Source organism: Prinia subflava, chromosome 9 (genome assembly GCF_021018805.1).
Source record: "Prinia subflava isolate CZ2003 ecotype Zambia chromosome 9, Cam_Psub_1.2, whole genome shotgun sequence".
Lineage (NCBI taxonomy): Eukaryota > Metazoa > Chordata > Aves > Passeriformes > Cisticolidae > Prinia > Prinia subflava.
Genome location: NC_086255.1, coordinates 26,228,651 through 26,253,909, shown reverse-complemented (window position 1 = coordinate 26,253,909; position 25,259 = coordinate 26,228,651). Strand labels below are relative to the sequence as shown.

General features: G+C 43.2%; 2 protein-coding genes and 1 non-coding gene across 4 annotated transcripts in view; 1 reads left to right on the top strand and 2 right to left on the bottom strand.

Moving 5' to 3' along the window:
* Positions 1-971: 971 nt before the first annotated feature.
* On the bottom strand, positions 972-19,356 carry TIMM23B (translocase of inner mitochondrial membrane 23 homolog B). Its single transcript, XM_063406028.1, has 7 exons — positions 19,198-19,356; positions 18,687-18,745; positions 15,636-15,729; positions 15,342-15,426; positions 12,946-13,004; positions 10,273-10,383; positions 972-1,510 (listed from the first exon to the last, which is right to left on the bottom strand). The coding sequence occupies exons 1-7, from the start codon at positions 19,292-19,294 to the stop codon at positions 1,395-1,397; spliced, it is 621 nt and encodes a 206-aa protein (XP_063262098.1). The 5' UTR covers positions 19,295-19,356; the 3' UTR covers positions 972-1,394.
* LOC134555157 (small nucleolar RNA SNORA74) lies at positions 13,626-13,828 on the bottom strand. The gene has a single exon (XR_010081381.1). It is a non-coding gene; the product is annotated as a small nucleolar RNA SNORA74 (small nucleolar RNA).
* A 58-nt stretch (positions 19,357-19,414) lies between the features above and the next one.
* Positions 19,415-25,259, top strand: part of PARG (poly(ADP-ribose) glycohydrolase) — a 60,481-nt gene continuing 54,636 nt past the window's right edge. The window contains exons 1-2 of one of the 2 annotated variants that reach the window (XM_063406005.1): positions 19,415-19,756; positions 22,831-22,897. In XM_063406005.1, the coding sequence (XP_063262075.1) occupies positions 19,621-19,756; positions 22,831-22,897 (203 nt within the window). In that variant the 5' untranslated portion in view covers positions 19,415-19,620. The remainder of the gene's footprint in view (positions 19,757-22,830; positions 22,898-25,259) is intronic. The other variant, XM_063406004.1, reaches the window with a different exon arrangement.

The window sequence follows — 25,259 nt, the reverse complement described above, 5'->3', positions numbered from 1 at the left end:
GACACAATGCCTGCTTCCTTCGTGCTACTTGAAGTGCTGGCATAAAGCATCTCATTTGACCTGGTATGCAGGCAAAGCTAACTGAGTTCACATGGGAGAGCTCCTCAGCTGCAGCACTTGCTCTATAAAAAGCTGGGCTCAGTGGTTGTTTGCTGCTAATGAGGCTTTGAAGCAAAGTGGTGTTTCGTCCTGGGAGAAGGTAAGAGCTACCACCTTCCCTTTGCTGCTTTTTGTTGTTTTTATTTTGGTGTATAAAATGTAATTATTAAGAGCTGTTTTGGTAGTGAAAACTCAAATGTGAACTTGGTTTGCATTAAGTTGTGTGCTGACCAGTAAGTTTCTTGCTTTTTCACTTACTCTGCCTTCCCTGTCTTCAGACCTCTTTAATAATTCACCTGTTTAATTATTTAAATGTGGAAGGGATGAGCTGTTTTACAGTAAGTCTAATTACTGAACTAATTCTCAACTTATTGTTTCATTTATCTGCAAATGATGCTTGGTACATGGTTTAATTTTAACACTGGAGAATGTGTAGGTCCATCAGTCTTTGTTCCGTCAATAACCTTTGAATGGTACTTCAGGCAAAAACTTTCTTGCTAATTAAAAGTCCTGTAATAGGTAATGAGTGCAGTCTTTATATTGTTTGGTTTTCATTGTTGGCTAAATGAGTTCTGAGATACTGGACCACCCAAATGTTTTGATAATCCATTGGCAGCTGTTCTGCAACAGCAACTCTTATTTCATCCATACACAAGCAGGTCCTTGTTTGTTAGAGCAAATAAGGGAGTGAAGTCAAGCCCTGCTGTGCCTTACCATAACCACCCCTTGGGAGATCCCAGCCTGCTTGTCCACTTCCCCTCACCCGCCAATGCCCCCAGAACTCCATCACATTGGTCCTTTCAAATGAATCCATGGGTAGGTCAGTGGGTGCAGCACTCTTGCAGCAGGAAGAGCAAAGGATAGAAATGGTATTGAGTAGGTACCACCCTTTTTATTCTGGTGATGTCCCTTTTGCTAGCTTGCCTTGTGCTGTCGGAATAGCAAGGGCTGCCAAGGCTGCTGGGGCTGCAGGGAACGCTCTGTGGACACACCGTGCAGGCACCCCTGAGCCTGGCAGCGAGCAGGAGCAGCCCTGGGGCCAGGGCTGCCTGGGGAGCAGGGCAGGGACACTCTGTCTCGGCAGCCACTCCCTTCACTTGCAGGTCCAACAGATAGTGTTGCCTCTGCAGCAACTGGCTGGCAGGAAGGGCCAGTCAGCTACACGGTGTCAAGCGGTTCCTCCCAGCACAGCTTCCATCGGTTTCTCACTAATTGTACATAAAATAGCAAGGGGCACCAGATAGATCTCACAACTGATTTGATTGGTGACTAAGCAAGCGTGTCCTGTGCCCTGCTCACAGGGACTGCCGGGCTAGGGAGCCCTTCATGTGCTCCCAGTTGTTGTACAGGGCGTAGAGGCCAGTCAGCGTCAGACCCGCGATCCCACCTCGTGCTATCCCGCGCACTCCACCTGCGAGAAACAAAACGGTGCAGCTCATTAGTGTTACTTTCAGGAAATGCTCAGTGAACAGCAACTTCCAACAAGCTGTTTAAAACCAGAGGCATCTTAATGAACAGTCCTTTCTTGAGTAAATCTCCAGAAAGAGTCCCTGTGCTTTTCCTGTCTTCCTCTCAAACCTGCTGCCAGGCTCACAGTCACCCATTCCTGATCCTGACACTAATTCTGCTGGAATGACTTCCTCTCAAACTGTGTTAGCACTACTGCTTCAGGGAACCACTACGGAGCACTGGAAGCCAAGATGGCTTTTCCCAAGTTCTACTTTATCTATTTGATCTGTCCTTATTACATCTGCTTGTACAGTTAGACATGCTCTCCTCCTGTGACAAAATCTCCTCCAGGCTTTCAATTATGATAATTAGCTCTGGGCAGAAGGAGAAAGGGCAGAAGGGAAATAAGTGAACAAAACAGCAGCTGATATGGACATGACACTCAGCTCCAGGGACAGATTAGGGCAAAACCTATCATTGCTCTTGTTTCTTTGGAATTTTAAAACTTTTCAACTACAAAAATAGGAAGTAGATGAAAGGGATTAACTGGCAGGGATTTGCGATGGTGTACAGCTTTCTTTATTCTTTTATTAAGAATCAGAATTATCACCTTGCAATGGTAAATATTAGGTCACACAGGTGATTAAAGTCTTAAGGTGCTGGTGAGGACTTTAGTGTAAGGCAGAAATACAGGGCAAGTTTGGCTGTGGCCTGCAGGAAGTGCACCTGGCTGGAGCATCCTACCTGCACTCCATCCATGTGAGGACTGGGGTGTACCAGGGCACAAGCAGAGACTTCTGTGGCTTTTACTAAACAGCAAAACACTTCTGTGCCTTGGCAGAGCTCCCAGAATGCACTATAAATGCACAGAACACCTGGGAGTATGACCCTCAATGCTAGGAAAACTTCAGTGAGTTTGATTCTGCAATGTTTATCATTGCAGCTGAACCAAGCAGATAATGTGTACAGTGTATAGAACAAGGCCAGTTTCTGCTGACAGCAAGATAAAAAACCCTGTCTGCTTTGTTGGAGAAACTGGCAGTGCAGTTCAGGTTCCACAAACAAACGTATCTCAGTAATCACAGAGATTGTGCTTGGTTTTTTCTTCTTTCCATTATGGGTCATTAAGTTGTCTCACGGAATTGCCTTTAGGCTTTTAGTGAGGCAAGAAGCTGCTGGCATCAACTAGACTGATAGTGTGTTACCTGTGCTGTGAGGGTAAATGGGTTTCCACTGGAGCTGTTAAACCTCCCTGTACTGCCCAGGCATGCAATGAAACCAAGAAGCTGTAGAAGTGGGACTTGGTATTAGAAGCCATGTCTAGCCATAGTTTCTAGAAATTTCACTGCCAGACCAGCTGTGAAAATTAAGAGTTTTTTAGGGTATAAGGCTGAGTTCACTGCTGTAACTGTAGAGAATTCAACAGCTCTAAGAAAAGCCATACTGAATATGATCTATGTGCCTAAATCAGCATTTAGGAAAGCAAATGTAGATGTCCGTGTTTGCTAATTGATCCTGAATTTGTTGCACAAAAAGCTTTTCATATGAAGGGCTTGCAGCTGGGTACACAAAACTAACCATGTGCAAGCAGTGTCTGGCAAAAAGCCACAGGTGAAATTGAAAGGACACTTTGTGCAAAACAAGTATTTGAGATAATCTGTAAAAATACTGACTCCTCATTCCTGCTGAGGTAAATGAATACAAAATTAGAGCCTAATTTTCTGCTGTTAATATCAGGATTCAAGAGATCAAAGCAGGAACCCCCAAAGGGGGCTCGTGACCATCATGTGTACGAGGAAATGTGGAACATCCCCACAGAGTGCAATGCACTACAGAACTATGGCTATTCCTGCAGGCTCTTTGCTCACCCCCAGGCTCATTTCCTCTCCTTTCCCCTTAAACTCCTATTCTTGCTATTCAAGAACAGGTAGTTGAAGAATGATCAAGCCTGACTTCAGATGCTGTGAAATCAGGGTTGTACAAGAAAGGTGTCATCTTTAATTTGGATGGCTGAGCTGTTTTCTAGCATCCATGTATGAGGACTTCAGTGCTGCTCCTACCATAACAAATACAGGTATTCTTGTGTACTGAGCAGCCAGGTAATGATGGCAGCTCTGAACCCACTGACAAAAGTCAACCACAGGGCCTAAAGCCGTCTGTAGGCCTGCAGACAACTTAGGGACATTGCTGGAGATGTTTCATGAACGGGGTACTAAACTTATGCAGTTGGTACAGGTGCATGACTGAGAGAGAAAATACCCAACAAAACATGCAAGAAGTGTTTCTTTACCAGAGTTTCTATACTATGCTTCTGCTACAGAATGATGGAGGTGTTTTTGCTTGGTTTGGTTTTGTTTTGGTAACAGTTGCTCCTGGTTTCTGAACCACCCACAGTCATTATTAAAAAAAACAAAAAGAAGGCAAAGAAAACTTTGCTTTCCCTAGCTGGTCAGGTCTGTGTTTGAGTAAATATGAACAGGTCTGTGGCAGACTTCAAACAGTAATGCACTTTAGAATGCAGCCCTGTTGCTGGGCAGAAAATCTTAGGGCCTCTGAGAAAATTAAGTTGTTAACAAAAATAAAAAATGAATTCTCCACTCCCATCCCAGCTGTGTTTGCATGATAGAGAATGTTCCCACCCCTTCTCTGCAATCACTCTCTGCAAGCCTTTGATACCAGGTCTGCCCTGACAAGCCCTGCTGAAACATGGCCATGAGCCCCTAATCTGGCATGTCCCACTAAGATAAAAGTTCCAGCTGACAGACACTTCTGCGAGCAGGTATTCTGAGATCAGGCACCTTGCACAAGAGTTGAGAACTGCTGGGTGTTTCAAAAGATAGATCTGATGCTCTCTAAATGGGAAATTAGTGCTGTGGTTTCAGCTGCTGCACCCTTTCACCACCAAGTACTGTCCATCCTATGTGCATTGCAATAATTCCAGCTTACAGTGTGCTGTGGCACACAGCTCAGCCCTCCAGTGCCCTGTGCATGGCACACAGCTCAGCACTCCAGTGCCCTGTGCCGTGGCACACAGCTCAGCACTCCAGTGCCCTGTGCATGGCACACAGCTCAGCACTCCAGTGCCCTGTGCATGGCACACAGCTCAGCACTCCAGTGCCCTGTGCATGGCACACAGCTCAGCACTCCAGTGCCCTGTGCATGGCACACAGCTCAGCACTCCAGTGCCCTGTGCATGGCACACAGCTCAGCACTCCAGTGCCCCGTGCCGTGGCACACAGCTCAGCACTCCAGTGCCCTGTGCATGGCACACAGCTCAGCCCTCCAGTGCCCCGTGCCGTGGCACACAGCTCAGCACTCCAGTGCCCTGTGCATGGCACACAGCTCAGCACTCCAGTGCCCTGTGCCGTGACACACAGCTCAGCACTCCAGTGCCCTGTGCCGTGACACACAGCTCAGCACTCCAGTGCCCTGTGCCGTGACACACAGCTCAGCACTCCAGTGCCCTGTGCATGGCACACAGCTCAGCACTCCAGTGCCCTGTGCCGTGGCACACAGCTCAGCACTCCAGTGCCCCGTGCCGTGGCACACAGCTCAGCCCTCCAGTGCCCTGTGCATGGCACAGCTCAGCCCTCCAGTGCACTGTGCATGGCACACAGCACTCCAACAGCACAGCTCTGCATCTCAGCATGGCAGGAGCCACTCCTAACACTGAGCTGCCTTGTCCATAGGTAAAACCACGAGGGCAAAACCTTCCATTGAGAGCCTTCCTGTCTCTGTTTTCAGACTGTTACTCCAATGTCCTGGGATAGTTCCTGGAACATTTAAAGCAAGAACCATCTAACAGCAAGCATTACAAATACCTTTACCAAAACCTCAGACCCACATACTTATGCCAAACAAAAGAAGAATAATCTTTAAATTGTGATTAGTTTTCTGTCTTCCAATCTCTCTTGGATACTCTGAATGAAAACAGCTTCTCTTCCTCCAGGGCCTTCAGAAATAAATACTTTAAAGTGGTTTAGAGGGCACAACTCAAGTGCACAAGGCAGTCTCAGTTTTGCTCCAAATTCAAGCTCAGTAACCAGACCATCTGAACCATCAAGCAGTCATTTGTTTGAACATCTGTGGGTGGCCTGATGTCATGAGAAAATATCAAGGTTCTTCCTGCTGCTCCATGGGGTTCAATTCATGAAATCCTCTAAGTAGGGGGCAAAGTCTGTGGATACAGAAGTTACTGAGGAAACTGATAAACTTCTATTTGGAAGCAAGATATATTCCAGAAAAGCATCTTGCATTTTCATATTGCTGCAGCTAAGGCAGTATTGTGCTCAGAATACAGAAACAACAAAGCTTAAAAGAGGGAACATTTCCTGTAGTTACTGTGCTATGAAGGCTAAATTAGAAAAAACAGTAGGAAATCAACAATTTAATTTACTGGTTTGGAAGTACTAGAGCTGTTGAAGTTACTTTGCAAACATGATTAAAATTTGCTGTCTTCTCACTGAGTGAAAGCAGCAGCCCTCACTGACAGGAGGCTACTTCAGCTACTGTAGATGGCAGCTGCAGACCCTGCAAATCCCTGCAGCTCTGAGTTCACTGCTCCTGCCCAGCTGGGCAGCACTGAAGGCAGCACTGCTCTCAGTGGCCACACACAGTCCTAGACATCAGTCCTCAGGAAACTAAGAAAGATTCAGCAAGCTGTTACCTGTAGTGCTGCTTGTACATTGTTCTTATCTCTTCCTTATTTCAGATTTTTAAAAACATCCTTTCTCTAAACATCATTTGATTGATAATCCTATAGATTTGTTGTGTTAAAGGGGTTCATTAATTTCCAAAATGCCTGACAGTCCTAAACTGAAATGATGACAAGCAAGTTCTTCACTTTTTTCCAAATACTGCAGAAAAGTAAGATATCCCAGGCCTGTACCTGCAGCAGTTCCCCAAAAGCTCTTCCTTCCCCTCCCCAGCCAAGAGAAACAAGAAAGCAGCCCTGTCTAGCCCACAGGAAAACATGGGTTGGGCTCAGAGAACAAGCTTTTTACAGCTCAAGAAGTTGTCAGCTGACACAACTGCCCTGAAATACCCACTGGATGTCACAAAACTGATCTTTAGCTCCAGCCAGATTTTACTGCTGGCAATAAAACATTCAGCCATAATGTATTAACTTTTTAGGGTCGTGTTCTAAGGTCTTAAAATGACAACCACTACCTTCAGCTATTGCTAGCATGCCATTCCCTTCTTTTCAGACACCATTTTCTGTACCAAATTATGTAAGGTCTATTGTTCCAAAGGCATGAGATTCTGTACCTAGGATCCTACTGCACAAAAGTAAACAAAGGAATTTAGTTTGTCCAAAGAATTAGTTCACTTTTGTTGCTGTTATCCCTGACCTCAAGAGAGGAAAAAAAATATCCCAGAAAAAGAACATGTACAACCTGTGTAAGGCTCAGAGCAGAGGTAAAGGTTGGTTAACTTTTTTGCTTACTGAAGTCTGTCAGGAATTCCAGTGAGAAATTAACTGCTGTCACACTGGGTCAGGCCAAAGTCCCACCTAGCTCAGTATCTTTTCCTGAGTGATCAATCCTGCATGCTTGAGGAGCAGTGCAGGAGCCTGAGCCAGCTGCACCTTTGTGACAGCTGGAACCGTGCATTTCCATGGTGGGAGGGTGTAACAGTGGCACAGTGCACAGCAATCATCATTTTTGTTTGGTGCTTTGTTACTTTCATGACTAATACAATTATACGAAAACCAAATAAAGATGGTCAGTTCAGAAAAGAGGTTGAGAGCACATGCAAAGAGGCTAAACACTGGTTTTAAGATACGTTTGTCCTTTGTAACATTTATCAGAAAAAACAAGGCAGCATTTCTGCCTTTGCTTAAAATTGAAGAATAAAGAATAGTACCTTATTAAATGGAAAAGCCTTCTTTGTGGACTTAGGGTATCCGACCCCCTTCTAGCAAAACTTGAATTGACTGAATTGCTGTAACATTTCTATTGCATATGCCACAGGCAGAGGAACCCAAAGGGTTTTCTTCTAACTGTTACCCAAACTGAATGTTCTGGGTAAGAGTTAAGTGGTGAGCTCAGAAAATTGCTCCCAGGAAGTTTTAAGACTGGTGTAACAAATTAATATGTACTCTTACTGCTGCATTTGGGCTTAAATCTTGTCAGTTATTGTGGCATTAAATTTAATTTTAAATAAATGTGGAACTGGAGATCACTTTGGTCAGATGAATCAAGCAGCAGTTATTTCAGAACTCCTCACACAGTTTTCCATTCCCACTCCATAGGTATCTTTACCTAGGCCATGCAGTGCTGCTGAGATGGAGCCCAGCTATCACCCACCTGCTTCGAATGGGGACTGAACTGCCACTGTCCTCACTTGCAGAGTTTTCAAACCTCACTTATCTTCTCCCACACAAGCTGTGTCAAGTAGCTTTACACAAAACTGCTCCCCATCCATGGCTTTAGAACGTGCATATTCTGTTTGCTGCCATTTTGGTAATGATTAACACTTCTACAAGGACAAATTGTGAAAACTGGGACCAGTTTGGGGCAATGAATCTCAGCCTTCACAAAGTCTTCCCAATATTTTTTTTCCTGTCCACTCATCAGATGCTTAATCATTGGTTTCAGATATTCAGTCTAGGTTTTGCAGTATACACAGGAGTGTTTTGCAGGGCAGCAGGGCTGCTGATGTGATTCCTCCATCAGTGTTTAGTGTGCTTTAAGCTGTGATTTTAGCATGAAATTATAACAAAAGACCTGCCACACGTTATCCCATTTCTTCTTAAGTATGTTCCTGATCTCTCTATGAAGCAGGAATGATGGAAGTGGGAAATCTGAATGTTAGAACAGCACTGCCTGCAGCTTTGTATCCACACCTTGTGGACTACAGAGCAGCCTTGATTGGCAATGGAATGTTTGTGTGAGCTCCCAGCTGACACTAAAATATGGAGATTTATAACTCAGTCTCCTTGACAGCTTTTACATTTTCCTTTTCTTAATGCAAACACATCACAGCATTCCATGTAATACAGGTAATTATTACAGTCTTGATATGTCAGATGTGTGCTGATCTTTTGCATGGTTTAAATATGGTTTAAATATTCAAGGTTTTAAGGTCAATACATACACTGATGCAGTGTAAGGGCAGAACTTGTAAGTTTTACCCTACAGAATAAGAAAGGGTGTTCTGACAAAGTGACAGGAGAGGCAGCAGTTTCTCTGCACTATGGTTCATATGCACAACACACACTTGAAATGCAATACTGTAATGAACAGAGATTTACTGACTCCATGAGCCTTTAGCAGGGCTGCCATTAGCTCTGTAGATCTGTGTTACAAAACAAACGTCTCACTGTGCTCTGGTAATAAAAACCTGTGTGGTGTCAGATGACTGTGCATGTGACTGGAGTAGTTATCTGTGGTTGTGCTGTGCCAAAAATGATTACACATAATGCCAGCTCTGTACTTCTGAAAGGTAAGGGGGATGCCTCTGCTGGAGTATTAGATGACAGTTCTCCTTGTTAATGAACTCCTACAGAAAATATTAGTTTTCTATAAGCTACTCTTTCCAGCTGCTCTTCATAATCTGTCATGTCACTCATAAAATGCCAAGGAAAAAGTGGATTACAGGAGAGCTATGTGCCCTTGCAAAGTTAGGAGTCTCATATTTATGAAGGCTGCTCCACCCAATTATTTTTGGCTTTATGTGGTCTAAGCCATCAGGAAAATAGAGTTACCCAAACTGTTTTGGTCCATATATAAAGCAGGCCTTCAGGAACACTGTTAAGACACTGAGGCTCAGTTAGATATGCCAAAGTACATAGGTTAATTCTTGCATTATCTCCTCCATAAAATGCAGGTGAGTCATGCAGCCAAACATTTACTGAGTTACTTAAAACATACAGCCTTTTTCCATGTGCTAATGTCAATCTGTGGTACCCAGCAACCCTCTAAAAAAGATGATACCTCCAACTGCTAAGCTTGGAACATGTGCTGACAGCCATTTTACTGACCCTTTCTCCTGCAAACAACTCAGTTTGCATCAGCAAACTCACCTTAAATCCAGGCTGTTCTCAAATAAGCTTGTTTGTTGGTTTTGACCACTATGCAAAGACTAGACTCCTACCACAAGACAACAGTTTTACAAACACCTAAGTAATAATTTCATAAATACATCAGTTTCTCTGCATGTAAGGTTTTTGCAGCTCCAGGAAACACTATCATGTCAATTACTACCACATGGATCACTTGTAACAAGTTTCATCTTCATGCAATCAAGCTTTGTGTTCTGTTTTTCTTCCCTGTCCCCATTCACTTTGGAAAGTATTCCCATTTGCCTGCATCCACTCATGGACTTGAGAAACAATTAGTTTTGTTCCTGCTATTGATGAAAACATGGCTAGGAACAAGGTGGGTATGTATTTTCTACAACCTCACCACATATCTGAGCAAATAAATGACTGTTTCTTCAGTATATATGTACATCAGTCATAATTTGGCTCTCATGCTCACTGTCAGTCCTGTGCAGTTGTAAAGAATGAAATTTAATTCAGCTGGATTTTGTTTTTAGTGCAAGTTTTCCTTAAGTAGCTTAGTTGGATGAAAACCGTTGTGGGTTAGGGGACATTGAGCTAATAACGATTTTTATGCTGTCAACTTTCAGAGCAGGACAGTATTTAGTAAAAGTAATAAGAATCCTAATAACTAGAATAAGGACAAGAGAAGGAAAAGGAGAAATATTTTGCTACTCTACCAGTGCTTTTGTATAGCATTCCTGTCAAGGTTCCAGCAGCTATGGTGTTCAGGTCATCTTCTGCACCTCGTGTTTTTTCAATGACAACTCCAAATGCACTGTAAAGCAGAGCTGGGGGAAAAAAAAAAGATTAGAAAAACCTTCCATGGTCTGAGGCCCAAAGCTTAGAATCTAGGCTTGGTGTAGCTATTTAGACTACACCTCTGAAGAATAGATTTTCTGCTTGTCTGAAGGGAATTGAAGGGAATCCTCTGCAAAATCCCATTTTTGGTGTTTCTTTTTCAAATATCTTTCTGTATAGCAATTTCTTCTTTCTTGAGCTATCTGGTTATAAAGTAGCATTCTTCATGCCAATATGTGCTATAAAGCAGCGACCGAAGTTTAAGCCTATTTTGCTAGTTCAAATTTGTTTGAAAATTCAGGGTTTACATTTGTACTGGCAGTTTCATACTGTCTTCTGTGGATGACATGAAACTAAACCCAGCACTTTCTAGGTAGAGAAAATTGCTGTCTGTGTGTGACAGTGATGAAATGTGAGTTAAGTACAGCATTCAGATCATGCTATCAAGAGCTGGAGTACAATGGGCTATGTTTCTTTTAAAAACGACTATTAGAATGCTTGGGATTTGGCATTTACAGCTGTTTCACCTCTGCTTGTGCATGAAATCTTTATCCCCAAAGGGCCCTTTGCTTTGGGATAACTTTAGGGACTGTCCTGGAAAGGACTAGAAAGAGAAATGCATGGGCTTTTTAGCATGGATGCATTTATCATTTTTGCATTTTGATGAAAGGAAAAGCCCCCCCTGTCTTCACCCCTCATGATATATTTAATGCTGGCAAAGAACAGTAGAGTATGTCATCATTTTGAAGTGATAAAGTCAATGCCATTTAATTTGTTCCTTGCCCTCCAAGAATCTGAAATCTTTCCTTCTGCTAAAAGGCAGTAAATACTTCAAAAGCAACCATAATAATGTCAATGAGGTAACAGCAGCATCTCCATTCAGCACAGCCAAGGGTATTTTAGCTTGTCTTGGCAGCAAGTAGATTACAATGAGGGAAAGAATAGCTGAATTCAACATAATTTTTTAAAATGGTTCCACGCAGTTGTTGGCTCTATCCAGGAACAGAATGATAAAAATTCTCACTAGTGACAAAAAGAATCCCTGAGGTACAGAAAGGCTGCACAAGGTGAAGTAAGATGCAAGAACAATTCAGCTCCTTGAAAGGAATTTCTCTGATAGCTAGGACAAGACAGATGTCCACCAGAATCCCAAATATAAAGTTCTGCTTAACTCTGTGATTTTGGAGGCCATATTTTGTAAGAAAAATAACAATTAGTTACTGGAATGCACAAACATTTTCTTGAGTAATCTTTCTTCAAACACAGCTGGAAAAACCTGTTAATGTGTCACTTAAACTGAAACCTTGAACCGCAGTGTGCCTGCATCTCAGTTCTCAGACATGTTTTTGTTAGATTTGGAACAAAAAAAAATCCAAACAGAAAATGGCCCAATAAAACTCAGCAAGCAACATGCATTTCTTATAGAAAAAGTGCCTTTCTTGCTGTAGCTCAGAATCCTCTCTCCACCCATGCCCTCTATACTATGTCTCAAAAGCTAATGCCTAAATTAAACCTAAATTTAACAGCAGCTAATCTGCTCTTCAGAAATAAGACTGAAATAAAAAGTCATTGATGCAACTTAGCCTGTGCTTTGATGCATTTCTCAAAAGTCAAACAGATGTAGACTGGGTTATAACATGATGTAGTCTATGACTGAAATACTGCTAACTTCTACTACAACTTTGTAGGAAAACAATTTCCACCATTATTCTTCTTCAAACTAATTTAATCAATTTTGGATTTCTCCTTTTAAAGTTACTGCATCAGTTTTCATTTTTTAAGACTGTAGAAGACTGAGGGGAGGTAAAAAAAAATCTGTAATTTCTAGGGCATTAGTTATTTCACTGACTTTTATGAAATAATTTTGTTTTTCTGAGGCAACTGATGGGATTCATTCCACATCACCCTCCCACCCAAATCTCAGTTTTAGAAGTTTTTCTCATACATCAAGCTATTGGTAATTTTCTTTTCTCTTTTTTTCTAACCCACATTAGTTATAAGCATCACTTAGGTTTAGAGTCAGTGGTATCACATGTGATTTTTCTAGCTAATGTACCATCATTTAACGGATAAATCTGTGTACTGACTATCACATTTCTTCTTCACATAGACATTTTGTTGACTCCAACAGGAAACAAACATTGGGCAGTTGATCACATGACCACAGAGTCTCAATGTAGGTTATTAAAGTTATTTCAGAAATACTATATTTTTTGCCTTAAGTAGTAATTTAACTGGAATTTATTAACAAGTAAACATTATCTATAGTTTCTAGTTATTTCTGATATAGCTAAAGCTTGTTTATAATATAGTAAAAAAATGGGTTTTAATTAAAGGCTTTTGGCTCCTTATACTGCAAATCTTATTTTAGCCTTTAATTTCCTTTCTCATGTCTACTGAAATACTCTCAAGCCTCCAGAGAAAAAAACCTGCACTTTTTCCTGATGGATTTAAAATTTAGAGAATACTTCTATTCAGATAATACACAAGTACACTTTGCCAACAATTACATCTTTAAATTGCTTTCCCTATGAAGGAATGACTTTACTTACCCAGTGATCCCAGAGTGTTAGCCCATAACGCTCCTTGCCTTGTCACCATATTTAGAATTCTGTAAAGGAGTAAAACAGGTATGAAAACCTTTAGCACTCTGTGTTTACATCAAGGCAGTGTTTATGACAGTAGGGGTTGTGTTTACACTATATATGTGGATAATAAAACTGCAATGATGAACTAAAAGCTTTTGAAAGCAAATAATTCAGTTCTGTCAAGTCCTAAGAAAACCTTTCTCTCTTCTCAAGGCAGACTTGACCCACCCCAAGACTCAAATCTCTTCCCTTCAAATGACTTTCTAACCCGAGTTGTCCGTCCTTACGTGGTGACTACACCCAGCTCCTGGAATAACTGACACACTTAGACTTAGCTGGGTAAAAAGTCTCCAAGGAAGCCTCAGGGCTCCTCCACAAGGACCATGTGTCAGGGAGTGTGGGGATGCCTGAGCACATGGTGTGGGCAGTAGAGCAAGTCTGGAGTGCAGCAAGCCAGGAATGAAAGAAACAGTCCCTCCCAATCCCATCTGTGCACTCAGCACCCAGCACACGGCCAAGAGGGGTCTGTGTGTGGGGAGGGTCTGTGTGTGGGGAGGGGCTGTGTGTGTGTGTGGGGAGGGTCTGTGTGTGTGTGTGGGGAGGGTCTGTGTGTGTGTGGGGGGAGGGTCTGTGGGGATGGTCTGTGTGTAGGCTTCCAGACTAGCACTGAAGAGGGAAAGAGCCCCTTCAGTGCGCTCTCAAGGAAGCACAGTGCCACTTCTTGCTGGCACCAGCTGTCTCCAGAACGGAGACAACAGCAGCCAGAAGGAATGACTGATCTTTATCTCCCAGCAGTGTAACACTATCCCAGGCACAGTATTGCTCTGGACAGCTGACTACCACTGGAACTTAGTTCAGCATTTAATGTCTGACTTTTATTGCTTTATGTTCCTTCTGATTTAGATTTCTATTGTTTTTTCCTTTTTTTATAAATTTCATTTTCATTAGGACATAGGTCATTACTGAATATGGTTACGAAATGAAATAAACAATAACAGAACATTTCATTTCGAAACAAGAGAAAAAAAAAACCTAGGAGGCTAGGGTATTGATAACCTAATAATCCTTAATTACAAACTGCACCTTTTAACTTTATATTCATTCTGAATTGATAAGAGAATCAGTAATTCTAACAAACATGGCATACTGTGAGGTATTTGATGGCAAGTGAATAACACCAAAATTAAAATTCACTAAGAAAGAAATCTGTGTACATTAAGGATAAATTTGGAGGAAATCTTGCTAAGCAAGTCTGTTCTCTGCACACGAGAGAGAAAAACAGAACTTAAAGCACTGTTGGAAGGTGATGACCTTTAGCAGACCTTTGCCTTGCAGAGCCAGGATAAGAGCAGAGTGTGCACTGACTGCCACCTCCTGGGCTTGACCTGCCAAAGTTTGTGCTTAACATCATAGCTTTGTCCAACTCTGCTCATTCCAAACCATGAAACACAATTCTGTTCATCATGAAAGAGTCATAATTATAGTGGTGAATATTCTGATAAAGAAGGGGATGAATATAGAAACAATTTAAAAAGGAGCAGAGCCAATATAAACTGTACCAGGAAATATTAAATTCCTCTCCTAAAAATCCCTTGTTCTAAAGTCTTCTGGGAGTGAAAATTTCCCATGTTTTTCCCCCAGTTATTCTGTTCCTCTGGTCTCCAATGTCTTTTTCACTTAGCTTTTCCTGTAGCTATGTCTAAGCTACCATTATTTTAAGAAGAGGCATCCTGTTGAAACAAACGTTCCTGTCTTTGCTGTGTTCTTTCAAACAATCAGGTAAGGTGAAAACATGGCCATGTCAGGCATGCTCATGGATGCCATAACCCAGGACAGCTCCCACTGCAATGCCTGCTCAGCAGCATGCACCAGTGTCATCCCCAATGCAAATCCAGGCAGGCCCAGCTCTGCATTTGAATCTTTTCCTGGTTAGGAAAAGCTTGGGAAAGAAAAGAGACTCGTGCTCAGATAGATAAATTACAGCAAAAAAGAGCTCAAAGCAAACACTGTTGCTTCTGGGAATATTTCTATATATAAAAACACTGCTTTGAGTTTGAAGTAGATTTTAGTAAACATCAAAGCAGTAATTATTTCTCAAATATTTAAAGTAAGTCACAGGACACACCAGTTGTGACTAAATAAAAAGCAAAAAGGTTGAACTGAACATTACTACTGAACATTACTATAATTAAAAACATGTAATAACTTAATCAAGACAAATACTGACTCCCATTTGTCCCCACTAAACAAAAAAGAACCCAAAACATTTATTTTTGCAGTATATTCAGATCTAACCTTGTATAAACTGGAAGAAACACCTCTGTCACTAAGAAGTACATTTTTTTAGATGGAACACTTACTGTACGTTTCTAGGTTTTGACCACGCCATATTCTGTGTCTCCTTCAAGCCAAGCCTCAAACCATTCAGTGCCCCAAATGCTGCCCCTAGTTGGAATAATATCAGTTATTACTTTCTAAGAAGAAAAAGAATAAACAGTACTAGAAGCAAATATTGAGAATAGAATTCTGTGTATAAACTAAAATCAAATATCTCTCTACTGAGGACTAGAACAGACAATGTCTTGCAGAACAAGACATGTACAGTCTCATCAATCACTGGACAGCTGGGAAGAGTGAAAACCACAACCACCTACCTGTCATACAACATCCTCCAATGGTAAAAAAGGCCAGCTCAAATCTGCCTCGAGTTTTGTTGGCTCCTGTGGGCAAGATAAATTCATCTGTATCCTGGGGGAAAACAAAAACAAATGCTTTTGTGTTTTCAAAGTTCCTAGTTCAAAATGTAAGCCATAGTAACACTTTTCTTTAATCCATGCAAAAAACTAAAGATGGATGAGTATTTCTGGAAAATTCTTGCCTACAATAGCACAGAGATGGAATATACTATGTGTATACTGTATTAAGCATGAAAAAGGACTGTAACAAGTTCAAGGGGCTGAGTGGTTTTTTTTTTCCCTTAGCTGTGTTAACTTCTTATAAATTACATCAGTCAGCCAAGGAACTCATACTGTGTGGGTTGTTGGTTGTTTTTGTTTTTAATGACTATTTGCTTAATTATTAATTACATCTTGCAGCAGGCAATACAAGCCTTCCAAAAACATTCCTGTTGTTTGATTACATAGCACTGTTTCCTCACTGAGCAACCTAGTCTGATACAATAATGCATTAATTAAGTTTGCCACTACTCTGATACTAAATAAAAGCTGCCTTTTTATGAAAAGAGGTATTTCCTTGCACTGCAATAAGTGACCTATTTTAAGGATGTGAAAAACATAAGAAATACACTCAAAACTAGTGATGATCAGGCATGAAAGATGTGAGGCTGGGTCATTTTTTGACTTGTCCATATTTCTCCCACAGGGACACGCTTGAGTTCTTGCAAATCAGTGGTCTAAAAAGGTAGAAAAGTGGCTTAAAGAAAATGGCATATGTGTAGATAAGGTGTGCCAAGGCACTTCTCCAGGAGACACTGAAGATGTCTGTTGTTGATAAGGTGCTGCAGCAGCAGATCTCTCTTAAGCTTCTGTGCTTTCCAGCCACAGTATTATCCACCCCTGCTTAACTGATACATGACTCCCACAGCTGCAGGCTCAAGGAAATGCATTCTAAGGGGTTTTACTGCCCACACTTGACACTGAATGTGAATGGCAATACAGAAAAAATAGCTCCTAAAATTGTGACTAGTGTTATCAATAAAATGAACTTATAATATAGTCTCTATCTTCCTTGTAACTAGACAGCTGGAGAAATTCAGTGTTTACATGAGTTAGTAGTTTTTAGCAGTTTTCACTACTGCCCCAAAAGTCACGATGAAGCAATCCTTGTCTACGTAATATCTAAGTTTCTAAAGACAAGCTCAAAAGCTCATCCTCCAGGCTTCTGCAACAGGCTGGTATGCAAATTTATAACACTTGTTACCTGCTGTAGGCAACACAGCACTGCAGAAAGCATCTGGTTCTGTGCCTGCACTCACAGACCCACCAAAACGTGGGGTTTAGAGTAATGAGTACCAGTGCACCATCTGTGATTGTGGGAAGAGCTGAACCGAAATGTAACATTCCCAACAGCAAGGCTGACTTTCCTGCTGCATTCTGAAAACAACAGATGTCTTTAAACATCAGGAGATCCTCACCTCTCCACATGCACCTTCACAGAAACCCAAATTTAAAGGCTAATAATTTAAGTTCTTATATTCTGAAATATTAGCTATGTCTTTTCCTTCAGTATTTAGAATCCTAGGAACCTGTGGAGATTGTTTAGTGCAACCCCACTGTTAAAAGAAGGGTTAGTTAGTGCTGGGCATTCAGAGCCATTACCATGTCTTGTGATTCTCTAAGAAAGGAGACCTCACAGCTTGTATGGACAACTTGTTCAGGTAAAAAAAAATGGAATTTCCTTTTATTTCAATGCACTAGTGCTAAACATGAAGGGTGGTGAAGTGTTAGAGCACAGACTGCAGCCTCTAGTGTTACATCAGTAACTATTTTTAGAACTATGTCATGACACTCATGTAAACATCTTTGCATTTAAAGCAAACTTCTCTTTTGTTTCTAAAATCTCTTAGTACACACACACTTTGTCCCAAAATCCCTGCTGCACTGTTTATAATACCAACATGTTCTCAGACTAACTAAAGAAAACAGCTTTAGAGAGTGTTTTTGGAGAAAGCCTAAATAATCTCAGCTCCTTTCTGACCACTCACCACCAGCAGCCACAGCACTGAACTCACCTCCACCAGAGGCACAGCTGTGGTTTATCCATCCTTCTGGGAATGTTACATTGTAATCTGGACTACAACAGCTTTAGGCCCCAGAACTGCCAGCAGAGCTGCCACTTACAAAGGAAACAGTGACCCAGTGTCCCATGAAACAAGGCACAGAGGTACAAAGATATTGTGCAACTGGTGAACTTTAACTGCTAATTCTACAAAACTTCACCTTCTCAGATAATAGGAGCCATACATGTAGAAAAATACTAACTAAATAAAATCACTGCCATGCATCCCAATTGGATTAACTTAAACCTTTTCAGCTACAGTTAATATTTATGAAAAAGGAAAATATTATTTAATTTTTTTTCCTTATGATGGCCTCATTTTATATTAACTGATGTTAAGATGTGCAAGTGTGACAGCTACATTATTCTGTAGTAAGTAAAATGGCAAGTTTTACTTCATCATGGTCTCCCTTCAGCTGGGTAATGACATAAGGACAGTGACATGAAATTTGCAGTTGCTGTGATGGCAAAGCCTGTTTCAGGTCTGGAGCTTGGCTGAACACCCCAATAACTGATCAAACTCGTCACAGTTCAGAAAACTCATCCATGAAAAGAGGGGAGAGATTCTGGCTGCTCTCACTGTGTGAAGGGGCTCAGTGGAGGTGTGAGCAGTACCAGAGCTTGTGTGAGGTGGTGTCAAGGCAGGGAGGGAGATCTCTTTCCAACAGCAGCAGGCTTGTATTGGCACAACAGCCCTGCTATCCCCTGCTCATTTTCTTCCAGATGGCACAGCACTCCAAGATTTATTAGGGACAATACTGAAAAAATTGTTTCTTTCCACTGTTCCTCAGTTCAAGACTTCAGTGCACAGTGCCCAGCACCACAGGAGGTTTGAGGTGTTCATGTACGATCATGCAAACACTGAAATCGAGTTCAACACAATAAATACAAGCCACCTTCTCTCTCACCTGTACTAGGTACTTGGGGTCCAAGTTTAAATACGGTGACAAAGGGCTCATCCCAGTTACTAAAAGGAAAAAATAGAGAACACTTTAACACCACCTTCCGTTGTGACAATTCACATCCTGTGAGGCAAAAAGGGGCAGATCTCATGCGTGGCAGCGAGGAAAATTCTGCCGTGAAGTTGCTCAGCTCCTCAAAAGGCGGCCCGGGCCGGCAAGCGCCCCTTTCCAGGAAGCGGACCGGGAGCCGCAGGGCCGCGGCGAACACGCTGTCCCTGTGACCAGCGCCCGTCGCCACACGCGGCCCCGCCGCGGCCTGGCCCCCGGGCCCTGCCCCGGACGGCGGCGGCGCTCGGGACGGGCCTCCCGCGGCCGGTGGGCGGCGGAGCCCCCGGGGCCGCGCGATTCCCGACATCCGCACCGCCGCCGCTCTCGGTCCCGGCCGCCCGGCCCTGCAGCGGCCGCTGCGCGGACACTGCCCCCCCGGGCCGGCGCCGCCGGCAGCCCCAGTACTCACGCGGCACCCCGGCCAGGTCGGCGTGCGAGTACCCGAGCCCGCCGGCGCCGAAGAGGCCGCCGAGCCCGGTGCCCTTGGAGTTCCCGCCGCCCTCCATGGCGGCCCCGCGCCCGCCGCCCTCGCCGCCACCAACGGCTGCCGCAAAGCGCCGCCGTAAAGGGCCGCAAAGCGCCGCCAGGGCCCGCTGCTTTGCGGGTCGCCATGGCGACGGGGTGAGGCGCGCCGGGCGCCATCTTGCTGCGAGTGCCGCGCCGCGCTCGCCGGACGCCGCTCGTTCCGGCCCCGCCGCGGCCCCCGCGCCTTGCGAACGGCCCGGCGTGCGGGACGGAGGATGCGGACGGGCGGAGCCGCTGCCGCAGCGTCGCGCCGTCCCCGGGGGGCGGGTGCTGGCCGGCCCCGGCGGGCAGGGCGGCCCCGCCGAGGATGAGCGCGGGCTGCGGGCGGGAACCCCCGCGGAAGAGAGCCCGGCCCGGCCCCGGCAGCCCCGGCGGCGGCTCCCAGGGAGAGCGGCAGGAGGGGCCCGGGGGCAGCAGCTCCGCCACCGCCGTGGGGAATAAAGGTTTGTACCGGCCCCGGGGCGGCGGGAGCGGCCGGGCGCGGAGCGGGGCTCGCTGGTGTCCGTGCCGCCCCCGCCTCCTCCGGCCGCCTGCTCGCTGTGGGTGCGGGCCCGGGCCGGCGGTGCCCGCAGAGCCTGGTCAGCGCTGAACTGGCCCGAGCGGGAGCGCTGCTCGGCGGCCCCGCCAGCCCGGCCCGCCCGCGGCCGCGCCTGGCCGCAGGAGGAGCAGCCACCCCACCTCCTGGAGCCGGGCGGGGGCAGGAGGAGGCGGCGGGCCGGGGGCTCCGAGCCCCGCGTCCCTCTCTGCCGCCCAGGGCAGCCCGGCCGTGCTGCTGTCGGCCTGGGCAGCGCTGAACGGCGGGGCCGCATGTGCCTGTGCACGGAGCTCCCCGGAGCTGCCCTTCCTCGCCGGGCTGGAATTGTGTCTAACTTCTCTTCCCGGTGGCAGCGTGTCCCCGGTGGGGTGGTCAGTGCGCGCTGCTTCCCCTTGGAGACAGCTTTGGGTGCAGCACCTTTAAACCGGTTTTGTGCCTGATTCTTTGCAAGTTTCTTTGCACTAATAGCGCAAATCATCGAAGAGAGGAGTGAGCTGCTAAAGGTAGCGTGTTCCGCAAGAGAGGGAACAGATACTGCAGGAAAAAAGGCTTTCAGCGGGGTTTGCCTGACTGTCACACAGGACAGCCAAGAGCAATGACAGAAGCACGTGGATGCCAGCTTGGAGCGCTGCCGGCCCCGTGGGGTGGGGTGGCTGCTCCTCCTGCCGCCTGACAAAGGTGTAGACGAAGTTCCCGCGAGGCCTCCTTAGTTTAGTTTTCTATTTGGAGCTAAAGATAATAAATAAAATTTTAATACACTTCTTTTAGGAATAGAAAGGAATGCATGAAAGGGGAAAAAAACCCCAATCAGATTTGCTGTCATCTGCAGCTGATGAGTTAAACCTCACTAACCCCTAAGAGGCATCTGTGAGTTGACGATAGTTTGGAGTTAGAGGTGTACACTCCTACAGAGTAAATGAGAATCTTCTGAAAATTTGTGTGTTTTCCTCAAAAGGTAGATTGTAGGGGATGATTTGTTTTATGGGAATAGTTTGGGGACTCTAGAGTAGAAGTAAAGATGCCATTAAAAAAAAAAGACAGCAAAGTCTTGTTCTGTTGTTAACACTGAAAAGAAGCATGTGTTGTCTTTTTGTTGCCTCTTGTTTTCACCCCCTTATCTGTAGCAAAAAGCCATGCTGGAAGTATGAAAGTAATGTGTGATATGTTGGTTGGAGGGCTTACATGACTGCTCAGGTGTTGAAGTTCAAACTGAAGCCATTTTTTTCTGTTCTGGTGCTGCTGCCATCATTTCTATTTATTGTGCCAATAAATAAGTATTTCTTCCTCAACACAGGCTTACACCTCAAAAGGTAGTCAGCTGCCTTTGAAGAGGTTTATTTGTCCCATGTTTTAACATGTCTCTTCAGGTTTTAGTGTTTGGTTTTTTTTTTCTGGCTGCTTGCCTGTAGGCAATTTGGGTTAACACTTCAATTGTTAGAAGAAGGTGAAATTTGCTAATCAGAATGACTACCAGATAAATTTAGCGAATCTTTGGAAATAAAAATATTTTAGTTCACCAAATCTGTCAGTCTGTTATTTGTGTCTGAGTGGGGTGAAGCTGAGTGGATGGGTATGGCACAGGTATAATGTGCCTGTAGCCTACATCCAGTTTGGCACTGCTCTCTGCTAAACCAGTCACATGCCTGCAGTTTGGCACTGTTGTTTGTGCCATTACAGAATAACTGAAAATGATTTTAGTATTTTCTGGAGATTACTTCTCATTCTAAAAATCGTGACATCCTCTGATGAGCTTATTTGATAAGCAGCTGTATAAAAGTGTTTAAGACCTTGAATGTTAGGGAAAGTGTTTATGAAACAATGTCTCCTCAGTTACCTATGGCCTAAGCCATCTTTGTTACAAGTTACACAACCTCCATTTGCAGAACCCTGCTGAGACTTCCCATACTCAGAAGATCCAGATCTGATTTACTTTGAAGTTTGAAGTTTTGAAGTTCTGCAGAACTGTTGTTACAGTGCCTTCCCCAGCTGAAAGCAGTGAGCAAACACCTTGGGCAATCACCAGTGGCAGGGAGATGCTTTCTCTTGGCAAATGGAGAGAAAGGGACTTAAAGCCAATTGTCGGATTTCCAGAATATCTTTGAATAACAACAGGAAAACTAAACACCCCTTATACTAATAAAGACTGTTTTCCAACTTTGAAAGAATTGCTTTGAAGTTTTCTCCCCATTTCCCCCCCATGTCTCTACATAATTAGTTCATGTGTTGCTGTTCCATTGAAAGCTTGTCTGAGCTGCAGCAACACACAGATAAGACTGGAGCTGTGTTGTTGGTAGTAAATCTGAAGAAATTGTGTCCTTCATTTTGTTGCTGTTCAGGAGAGTAAGCACTGAACAGCTTTTCAAACTATTCATGGATGGAGGAGAAAGGGAAAAGTCCTTTTCTGAGTGCTTGTCACTTCTATTGTGTGGTATGCTTATATTGACCCTTATGTTTCACAGGGTGCTACATACAAATAAAGTTCTTGGATGGGTCCTCAAAGATGCCTTGTTGTTTGTTCTTTTTTGATTTTAAGTTATGTCACATTGCCTCTTCATTCCAAAATTCAGCAGAAGCTTTTGGGGCTCACTGTGGTGGTGATTAAAGGTCATGATGAGAGCTAGAAAGTTCAAGTGCCTTTTTTTTTTTTTTTTTTTTTTAAATTTTACACATTCACTGTATATTTTTAACCTTTTAACTGTTTCTTAAGAAAAGGTTGGATGAAACAAATCCCACCATTCACCATGCCTGGAATTTATAAAGAGTATTACAAAACCTTCATCTGCTGACTGGTGCAAATTAAATATTGCATCACATGGAGTTTTAATACTGCTAGTGTCTGGATGCTCCCTATAGTAGACATGCTAACGAGGGCCTAATTGAAGATGTTTTTATCTTTACCCAGTACAAGATATCTTTTTCATATGCAATGATGTTGCAGTTTTATCACGTTCCATGTAATAACGGTGAACTGTGGTTTTTCAGTGTGTAAACAGCGGACAATTACCAGTTGGCTGGAGAATAAAGGACCCAAGACAACGGAGTCCAGAAGGTAAAAAACACAACACAAGCCTGTTCAGAAGTTGTGTTCTGTGAGGGCCTGGTGGGAGCTGGAAGTGCAGGTTGCCAGTACAGCTGGCTAAATGGAGGCAGCCCCATTTCTGCTGCTTCCCTGACCTTGGCACAGCCTCTTGAGTAACTGATACTTCCGCTACTAACAGCTAACTGGTCCCCCTGCCATCCTCTCTGAACACCCAAGCCCACACTTATTGCTGACGTAGGTTCCTGAAGCACGTCACTGTTCAGGTGAATAAATACATCTGTTCGTGTACAGCAAAAGGTGGGAACCTGGAGCAAGGGAAGGCAAGGTGGGAGTGTTGCTTCCAGTGGCAGCCCAATGCTGGATCAGTTTAGTTGTAATATCAGGCAATGTCTGTGGTCAAGCTCTGCTTTCACTTTTGTTTGATGTAGAGCACTAAATCAGTGCAGATTTGCACTGATACTCCTGCAACCAACTCACTTGTTAATTTACAGACAAAAATCTGTTTTGGTTTGTCTCATTGGGCTGCAATTGTAGTTTAAACATATGGAGCTTGATTTAATTACAGCCACATTTACAGGTGCTCAAATGTGCATTGAGGTTTTTTTATGAAAAATGTTACAAATTTATCTCCTGAATGGTATTAGGTAAAGTTTGATATTTTTGGCTAATGTGGTCTGTCAGGAGCAGTGATTGCAAGGCTGCCTTAAAGTTATACTCCAAAGAATTTAACTGTCTGGTGCAGAGGAATATCAGATATTATATTTCTGTAGTTGCAGTTGTAAATGTGCTGGTTCATTTTTCTTTGATGTTTGCTAATAAATACAAATTAAAGTCCAAGAAGTGTCAAAAATAGCTGGGAGAATTTGTGGTAATGATTAATACAGAAGTATGCAGGGCTAATTACAGGCTTACAGGTTCCACTAAATCAAGGATGTTAAGAGGATTCTTAAGGAGGGAATGAATTATTTCATTTTATTTAAATTCTCTTTAGAGTATTGCTCTTCTATGCCCTTCTCCATCCCTGCTGACAGATTAGAGCCTAGGCAGCTTTAAGAATCAGATTTGTTGCGTGAACGTTTCATGTGCCTTTCTATTGCAGTTAACATCTCAATTTTAATTTAAATTTGTGTTAGTTTTAATTTCTCAAGTTGGCAGCAGATATTGTCAGTAACTTCGAAGAGTCATTGAGATGGCAGCAGTATCGTAACTCATTTTTGTTCATCAAAATTTGCAGGAATAAATGCATACATGGGAAGTTAAATTATTGTGAAATAAAACCCTTTAAAATCCTTTTGTTATCAAATAGTCACCCTGTGGATGAAGCTCCAAGCAATCATCTCTTCCTATGCTGAGCGGTATTTTCAGAAGAGGATCTGTTACTATTCATGGAGAAAGTTAATGCCTTCAGGAATCTGTAGTCTATTAAAATGTGGCTGAATTTAGGATGGTGTGGTAAATGTGTATTTTCTTATTTAGTGTAAATGGGAAACTGGGCAGTGACAGACATACAGAGTTTGATGTGCTCAGTTTTCATTGGGAGTATACAGTGTTGTAACAATACATTCAGGAGAAGATGCTGTTCAGAGTGGTGTATTAACCAAGCCTACTCTGGGGTTTTTTTAATATTCATATGTCCTCTAAGTAATGTTCTTTATCAACACACTGACACATAAATTAGGATGTAAATGTGAAATGACTTTGACATCTGGTCATACAAAACTCACTTCATTTCCCTGTGTAATCATCAGGACATACTTCTGTCCTGTCCTGCCTTACATGAGGACAAATCAGGTTGTTTATCTCTTAAAAACTTCCTGATTCAATGTGTCTTTTAGTTTTTATTATCTGTTTGAAATGTGTTTTAGACTTGAGCTTTTGTATGGAGGTTTTTTGAAGTCATGAGCTGTTTATAAGTAAAGGAGTAATAGGAGACTATGGACTGCTGTGTCCTCTTCTTTGATGAATTTGTAGCTCTGAGGGAATGGCCATAAAACCTGTGATTTCCTTGCTCACTGTATTTAATGGATAAAAATGAGTTATGGAGGACTTTATCACACCTTCTGGTTTTTTTTTCCATCTGGAGAAAATAGCTAAATAATAGCATCATAAGGTTTAGATTTGAAGATAAGGATAATGAATGACTGGAATAGATTCCTGAGGTAAGCAGCTGGTTGATCATCCTTTGGAGCCTTTAAATGGAAGTAGGTTGCTACTGAGCTACAGTCCTCAGTGCAATAAAACCTGTTGCTCCTGGTAGTGCTCACTTACAGAGTAGAATGAATAAAAATCTGTACTTTCTGTTGTTTATCATTGTTCCTTAAAAAAATATGTACAGAAATTCCATTTGAAAGTAAGACACTGAATTCCCTTA